General features: G+C 42.7%; 2 protein-coding genes across 2 annotated transcripts; one reads left to right on the top strand and one right to left on the bottom strand.

The window, feature by feature from the left end:
- The first annotated feature begins 521 nt into the window (after nucleotides 1–521).
- Nucleotides 522–4,420, top strand: LOC105960914 (LRR receptor-like serine/threonine-protein kinase RPK2). Its single transcript, XM_012985127.2, has one exon. It carries the CDS (start codon nucleotides 812–814, stop codon nucleotides 4,298–4,300), a length of 3,489 nt encoding a protein of 1,162 aa, XP_012840581.2. The 5' UTR covers nucleotides 522–811; the 3' UTR covers nucleotides 4,301–4,420.
- Nucleotides 4,421–5,192: 772 nt separating this feature from the next.
- Nucleotides 5,193–7,881, bottom strand: LOC105960918 (ninja-family protein AFP3). Its single transcript, XM_088825041.1, has 2 exons — nucleotides 6,878–7,881; nucleotides 5,193–5,781 (listed from the first exon to the last, which is right to left on the bottom strand). Exons 1-2 carry the CDS (start codon nucleotides 7,488–7,490, stop codon nucleotides 5,420–5,422), a joined length of 975 nt encoding a protein of 324 aa, XP_088681167.1. The 5' UTR covers nucleotides 7,491–7,881; the 3' UTR covers nucleotides 5,193–5,419.
- Between the last annotated feature and the right edge of the window lie 441 nt (nucleotides 7,882–8,322).

Here is an 8,322-nt window from a genome sequence, read left to right as displayed (position 1 = left end):
GACACTGCAATGGTGGACATATATAAAGATGCATATTTGAGGGTGGTAGTTGCAATTACCCAAACATGATGGGTTTTTTTCGTAATTTGGGGTAAAAAGGTATAAATCTTAGAATATTCCACATAATTTAAAAGATTCCACTAAATTTAACACTGCAAGGGTGGACATGCAAGAAGATTTATAGTTGAGGGTGGTGGTTGTAATTATCCAAACATGAGGGGCGATTTTGTAATTTGGGGTAAACGGGTATAAATTTGAGAATATTCCATATCGTTTAAAATATTCCACTAAATTTGACACTGTAAGGGTGAATCTATAAAAGGATTCAGTTAAGGTGTGATTGTAATTATCCAAACATGAGTGGGTTGTTTGCAATTTAACATTACTCAAGGGGTGACCGTAAATTTTACCTCTAAAAAGCAAATAAAAAAAACATTACCTATCGAAATAAACAAGAGGACCCCCGTGAAGAGAACAAAACAGGAATTTAAGACCAAAAAAAAAAAGATAATAATAAATAAATAAATAAAAAAAAAAAAAAAAAAAAAAAAACAGGAATTTAAAAATGGTAAAACCAAAGAGAAGAAGAAGATGTAAGAAAAAAGGAAACCAAGGGAAGAAAAAAATGAAAATCTGAAACACCAACGCGTTTTTTCTCAAACAAAAAGGGAAAAATCCACACTGTACCCTTCTCTCTCTTCTCTCTCTCTCCTCTTCTTTACTCTTTTGTGGAGAGACTGTGTGACTAGAAGTACAATCGAAAAGCAAAAAAAAAAAGCAACCCCAAATTAGGGTTACAGTTTAGGGTTTTATGCTCCACCAACACAGAGGACGAGGGAGACAACTACGGGTCCGGACTTTTCGGGCTCCGATAATGGGTCCTTCTTCTTCTTCTTCTTCTTCTTCTCTCCTCCAATGGCGGCACCACCACATTCACAAGCCGCCATTGAAGCTCTTGATTTTCCTCTGCGTTCTCCTCTCAGCTCCAATTGGACCCGTTTGGGGCTCCGATTCCGACAAATCCGCCCTATTGGCGTTCAAGGCTTTACTTTCGGACCCTCTCGGAGCGCTGAGCAGCTGGGATTCGAAGAGCCCGGATCACTGCTCGTGGGTCGGGGTTTCCTGCGGGTCGGGTTCTCGGGTCGTGGCTCTGAATATCACCGGTGGAGGTAATTCTCTGTCTTGTGCTCGAATTGCTCAATTCCCACTTTATGGGTTCGGAATTAGGCGAACTTGTTCTTTAGCCGGCGGTAGTAAAGTTAAAATCTTGGGTAGAATTTCTGCTGCTGTTTCTGAGCTCACTGAGCTCAAGATTCTGTCAATGCCGTTCAACGAATTGAGCGGCGGAATTCCTGCGGAGATTTGGGGGATGGAGAAGCTCGAGGTTCTTGATCTCGAAGGGAACTCGATTTCCGGCTCTTTGCCTTACAGTTTCACCGGTTTGAGGAGTTTAAAGGTTCTTAATTTGGGATTCAATGAGTTGTTTGGTGCAATACCGAGTTCGTTATCGAACTGTGTAGGCCTACGAATCTTGAATTTAGCTGGCAATCGATTTAACGGATCAATTCCAGGGTTTGTCGGTGGGTTTCAAGATTTGAATGGGCTTTACTTGTCTTTCAATCTACTCAGTGGATCGATTCCGGTTTCTATTGGCAATAACTGCGAAAAACTCGAGCATTTAGAGATATCGGGGAATTATTTGACCGAGGCTATTCCGAGGAGCATAGGCAACTGTAGAGCGTTGAAGACACTTCTGCTGTATTCCAATATGCTGGAGGAGGTTATTCCAAGCGAGCTCGGTCGGCTGAGTCAGCTCGAAGTTCTGGATGTTTCTAGAAACAACTTCGGCGGCGTCATACCGTCTGCGATTGGCAACTGCACGAAACTGTCTGTCCTTGTGTTGTCCAACTTGTGGGACCCTCTTCCGAATGCTTCGAGTTTAGGAGAGAAATTGGCATTCACTGCTGATGAGTACAACTTCTACGAAGGCACGATTCCGAATGAGATCAGCACACTATCGAGCTTGAGGATGGTGTGGGCCCCTCGAGCAACTCTCGAGGGAAAATTTCCCGATAGTTGGGGTACTTGCGGCAATTTGGAGATGTTGAATTTGGCTCAGAATTACTACTCAGGGGAAATATCCGTCGGGTTTAGCAACAAATGCAAGAAGCTGCGTTTTCTTGATTTGAGCTCGAACAGGCTTAGCGGTGCGATCAGTGACGAAATTCCAGTGCCTTGTATGAATCTGTTCGATATCAGTGACAATTTTTTGTCGGGCCCGATTCCCAAATTTAGCTACGGATCTTGTGTGCCCATCGAATCGAGGAACCCTTATGATGCTCCTTCTGCATATATATCGTACTTCCGATATCGAACTCAGATCGAATCATCTTTGCCATTGTCTGAAAACGGTGGTGATGATGATGGTAATTTTCTGGTGCTACACAATTTCGGTTCCAACAACTTGACGGGCCCACTTCAGGCAATGCCTATCGCATCGGAAATATTAGGAAAGCAAACCGTTTACGCATTCCTCGCAGGCAGAAACAAGCTGACCGGAAATTTCCCTCCATCTTTCGCCGAGAAATGCGATCAAGCAAAGGGCGTCGTAGTAAATGTCAGCAACAATTTGTTGACCGGTCAAGTTCCGATCGATTTCGCCACATCGTGCAAGTCACTGATGCTTCTAGATGCTTCCGTGAATCAAATTTCCGGAACCCTACCCCCGAGCATCGGCAACTTAGTTTCGCTTCGTGTGCTTAACTTAAGCTGGAACCCTCTGCAAGGTCCGATTCCGAACAGCCTTGGCCTGATTAAGGATATCGAATGTCTCTCTTTGGCTGGTAATAACCTCAACGGTTCGATCCCCGAAAGTTTCGGACAGCTGTACAATCTTGAAGTTCTCGATTTGTCTTCGAATTCTCTATCGGGTGAAATTCCGAAAGGCCTCGCGAGTTTGAGGAAGCTGTCGGTTCTTTTGCTGAACAATAATAAATTATCAGGTCAGCTTCCGTCTGAGCTGGCAACAAACGCCTCCACTCTCTCGACTTTCAACGTCTCGTTCAACAATCTCTCTGGAAATTTGCCTCCGAACAACGATATGCTCAAATGCAGTAGCTTTCTCGGAAACCCGTTTCTCCAATGCCCTATTTTGTCCTTATCTTCGAACCCCGTCGATCAAAACGGAAGAATCGGCAACCAAGATTCTTCCTCTTCTTCTTCCTCAACGGATAGAAGAAGGGAAGAAAAATTAAACTCGATTGAGATTGCTTCGATAACTTCGGCAGCAGCCATTGTATTCGTTCTTCTTGCCTTAATCTTCCTCTTCTTCTACACGAGAAAATGGAAACCGAGGTCTAGAGTGACAAACGGAGCTTCTTCTAGAAGGGAAGTGATCACCTTCACCGACATAGGGGTCCCGCTAACCTTCGACACAGTCGTACGCGCAACTTCGAATTTCAACGCTAGCAACTGCATCGGGAACGGTGGCTTCGGCGCGACATTCAAAGCCGAAATATCGCCAGGTGTCCTAGTCGCGATAAAACGCCTCGCGGTAGGACGGTTCCAAGGCGTACAACAATTCGACGCGGAGATCCGAACGCTCGGCCGCCTCCGCCACCCGAACCTCGTAACTCTAATCGGGTACCACGCGAGCGAAACAGAAATGTTCTTGATATACAACTATTTGCCTAGCGGCAATCTCGAGAAATTCATACACGAGAGATCGAACAGAGCAGTCGATTGGAGGGTTTTGCATAGAATCGCGTTGGATATAGCCCGTGCACTCGCGTACCTACACGAGCAATGTGTGCCACGTGTACTTCACCGAGATGTAAAGCCGAGTAACATTTTATTGGACGAGGAATATAATGCGTACTTATCCGATTTCGGTCTGGCGAGATTGCTCGGTACTTCGGAGACCCACGCGACGACAGGTGTCGCCGGTACTTTCGGGTATGTGGCGCCCGAATATGCAATGACGTGTAGGGTTTCAGATAAGGCGGATGTTTATAGCTATGGGGTGGTTTTGCTGGAGTTGATTTCGGATAAGAAGGCGTTGGATCCTTCTTTTAGTTCGTATGGGAATGGGTTTAATATTGTGGCGTGGGGGTGTATGCTTTTGCGGGCGGGCCGGGCGAAGGAGTTTTTCACGGCCGGGCTTTGGGAGGCGGGCCCGCATGACGACTTGGTGGAGGTGTTGCATTTGGCGGTGGTGTGTACGGTTGAGTCGTTGTCGCATAGGCCGACGATGAAGCAGGTTGTGAGGAGGTTGAAGCAGTTGCAGCCTCCTTCTTGTTAGGACTTAGGTGGAAATATTTGATTTGTTTTTATGAGATTGTAGCTCTCTACTTGTAAATTGTAGTCATAGTTTTAGTTCATTTTTATGTTGTGGATTTAATGATAGTGGTTTTTTTTTAAATTATTATTATTATTTTTTATTTTTATTTTTAGCTGCAGAAGAATGCAGATGTTTGTTATGTTACAATTTGATAGTTGTGTTTCTGATTACCAATTTGTTGTTGAAATAATAACAAAAGGACCTGGGCTTCTTTTTTCTTGCAACAACTTTATTTAGGATAGGGGGTCAAAATCGGACGGATCAAATCGGAAATGTCAGTTGCTGAGAAAAAAATGATTTTTTCGAAAAAGAAGGTTCGAAAAACGGAAATTGGATAGAAAATCAGAATCTATTACTTATTTCAATTCCAATGCAATCTCTCTACGAAAAAGTTCAGCACTCTCATTATCGAAATCAATATTTTTGGAATTTGGAATGAAAAAAATATTCCAAAATTGGAAAATTTTGGGTCGGAAAAAGCGAAAATCGAAAATTTTGTTCCCGTTTCCACACCTAATTTAAGGATTAATGAATATTTATACTTAAGATTGTTTATTTTTGATGTTGGATTGAAGGGCGACATAATTTATGTATTTACTTGGGTCGTGAGAATCGAGTCTTTTCGACCACAATCTCTTATTTATCAGCCATTTTTCTCTACTCGTTGCAATGAAATCTTTGACTCGATATCTCCACTTTTTGTTAAAATTATTTTTTCTTATTAATAGCATTCACCAACATAAAATTCACAATCTATGATCAGGAGCTTTTGCAAACACCACCTAACTTCAACGGGGTTTTTGGCACGTGCCACGCGCCTAAGCCGATCCGTATCATTTCAACGGCACACAAATAAAAACATAATTCCTGAATATATATAATATATCAAAGACCACAGTACCTATAAAAGATCCCTGTAAACTTGCTAGTTTACCTTCAACTACATTTATAAAACATTAAAAAGAAAAAAAAAAGAGAGTACTAATTAGAAACTAAAAAGCTAAAAAGTCTTTAATTTAAATTTTAATACTCCCACCCTCCAACTAAGATTACCTTAACGACGACAATTAAACGGGGGGATTAAAAGAGGGGGAAAGGGTTAACAACTATATGCTTCAACGGCTGCGCCACGTCACCACCACCGCCATGCTTGACAAACTCGGCAGGAGAGAGAAACAAACCATGGCAAACGCAGACAATCTTAACTTCCTCGCCTTTCTTGTACCTATACAAGAATCCCTCTATCTTGTTGAAGTGGGGGGCAAAACCCCTTGTCGAAACGTACGGCATATCGAGCAATGCGTTCTTCACTAGCTCATCGTTTCCGCCGCCACGAGCAGCGGCCGGCACCGCACCCTGCTCCGGTGGATTATTTTGCCTTCCTCCGCCACGAGCGGCGGGCCACGCACCCTGCTCCGCTGGATTATTTTGCCTTCCTCCGCCTGATAAAAAGAATATATATATATTGTTAGTGAAAAATATTATCGAAGAATATAGTTCGTGTATTTTATGTAGTATCCACACGCAACTTTCAAGACACACGGGATTTTTTTTTTTGTGTCACGAATATTGATGACAAAATAATTGTCATGGAAAAAGAATACACCAAAATAAACGGCACCGAATATAGCATATCCCAATGTTAGTAATAAAATTACGTGTACATTAACTTATTATACATCATCGTATATATATCTTGAGTATAATACTAGATCTACGGAGTGGAAACGATTTACTCAACGCATATTTGCCGACTGGTTAAAACTTAAATATCCGGAAACAATGGAAATAGGAAACTATACATCCAATGTGAATATGTTATCAATTTAAACGAACCGCAGCAAAAAAAAAAAGTGTCGACAGAAAACGACAAACAGCGCCGCCAAGATTGACGACCTATTTCAAATGCTCTGTCACAAGCAAGATAGATTCTCTAATACGACAGCGAAAACAGATTCTTCTTCTTATTTGTCAACGCACACACATTAATACGACAGACAATGCCGCCAAGATTGACGACCTATTTAAATACTATGTCACAAGCAAGATAGATTCTCTAATACAATAACGAAAACAGATTCTTCTTCTTCTTCTTAATGTCAACGCACACGCACTAATATGACAGCCAACATTATATTTAAAAAGTTCCGTCGCTAAAACGACAATTGACACGTGTCTAAATAGATGACTGTTAACTATCTTAGCAAACTCGAGATAGATTCGCTAAAACGACAGCAAAAAAACAGATTCTTAGTGGTCAAATGCGCACGCTAAAACGACAAAGAATGCCGCCAAGACAATTAACTACTCACCGACAAACTTAAACGAACATAACGAACACACAAAACATTATCAAATGCAGCCAATCAAAATGCCGATAGGAAAAAACAAACACGAGAATAATCTTCGCAATCCCAGATAAATGATCCAACTACTAGGGTTAGCAGTTTCTATAATGCAGAGTATAATGCAAACATAGACATGCAGATTCATATGTTATATAAACACACACACACACACACACACACATATATATACCGATCATGAGTTGAGTCTGGAAATTGGGAACACCAGATGAAGAACCACCAGCAGAGCCGCCGCTTGATCCGATTGAACCCTGTGACGATGACTGCACAAAATTCAAATTCTCACGAAAACAATTATTATTATTAACAGCAGCATCTTCTTCGGAGGAGGAGTTGTTGTTGCTCTCATACTGCTGCACCTCTTTCCCCACTCTCACATTCTTCAGCTTCTCCATTCTCTTCTTCCTCGCCTCCATGCACCTCGCCGACTGTATCTCCCTGCTCCGCCTCCACTCCTCCGTCTCCGCCGGCAGCGAGCACGTCCTCCCCAGCGGCGCGTGTCCCTCACGCGCCTCCCCACGCGCCTGGACGCTGCCGCCGCCGCCGCCTGCGGCGGCGCCGACGAGAAACAGGTTCGACACGGAGGAGGAGCGGCGGAGCTTTTTGCTCGACGGGTCGACACCGAATCTGCCGTTCATCGACAGGCCCAAACTCAATTCGACTTCGCCGCCGTCGTCGTCGTCGTTATCGTCGGCGGCGGCGGCTTCATTCCGTTGGTTCGAGAAATGGTTTCGTTTCATCAGATCTCTCGAAACCCCATCCACGCGCTGAGTTTCTTCCGCCATTACTCCAACCTGTAAGAACACTCTACCAAATTCGACCGCACTCGGGGTTTTAAAAAATAAAAAATAAAAAAAAATTTAAATCAACTCAATTTTAAATCTGCAAAAATCAAAAAACGTCCACATTCAATGCTGTAAATCTCTCTGAAGAAAATCGAAACGAAAACTATTAATCAATTATTGCATCCGAAATAGAAAAAAACGGCCGGAAATAGAAACCGAGAGAGAGAGAGAGAGAGAGAGAGAGAGAGAGAGAGAGATGCAAAACTGGAGTAGAAAATAGTTGGAAAAAAGGGTGATGAATTTGGATTCATGGGAGAGAGAGAGAGAGAGAGAGAGAGGAGAGAGATGGAAATTGGAAGAAGGGGGGGGGGTCTCATAGAAATTGTAACGTAAAAGGGTTGGAGAGAAAGATACACGTGGCAGAAGGAGGTGCGTTTGGGATCGACCACGTGGTTGAGGCATGCAGGTTTCGAGAATGTCTTGCATACATGCGTCCCCACCTGCTTTCTCCTATTTCTTCTTTTTTTAATTACTATAATTAATGTACTTTTTTAGTGTGGGATTATAAGCAAAGTAAGATTAATTAGGGGGCTCTTTGAGAAAACCCCCTCATTATTTTTTTTAATTGAGGGAGGCCCAAAATATTTTAGTCCATTTGAGAAAAGTCCACACCCATTTTCAGCCATTATGCTTTCCAGCTTTGCCCCCACCCGCCACATCATCACTGGGTCACGCTCAGCAATTTTTTTTTTTCCGTTTTTTTCTTAATCGACTATGAAGCATAGTCGATTAAGCCTTAATCGACTATGCTTCATAGTCGATTAAGGAAATT

This window comes from Erythranthe guttata, chromosome 11 (genome assembly GCF_056151865.1).
Source record: "Erythranthe guttata isolate IM_541 chromosome 11, IM_541, whole genome shotgun sequence".
NCBI lineage: Eukaryota > Viridiplantae > Streptophyta > Magnoliopsida > Lamiales > Phrymaceae > Erythranthe > Erythranthe guttata.
This window is presented reverse-complemented; position numbering and strand designations above follow the sequence as displayed.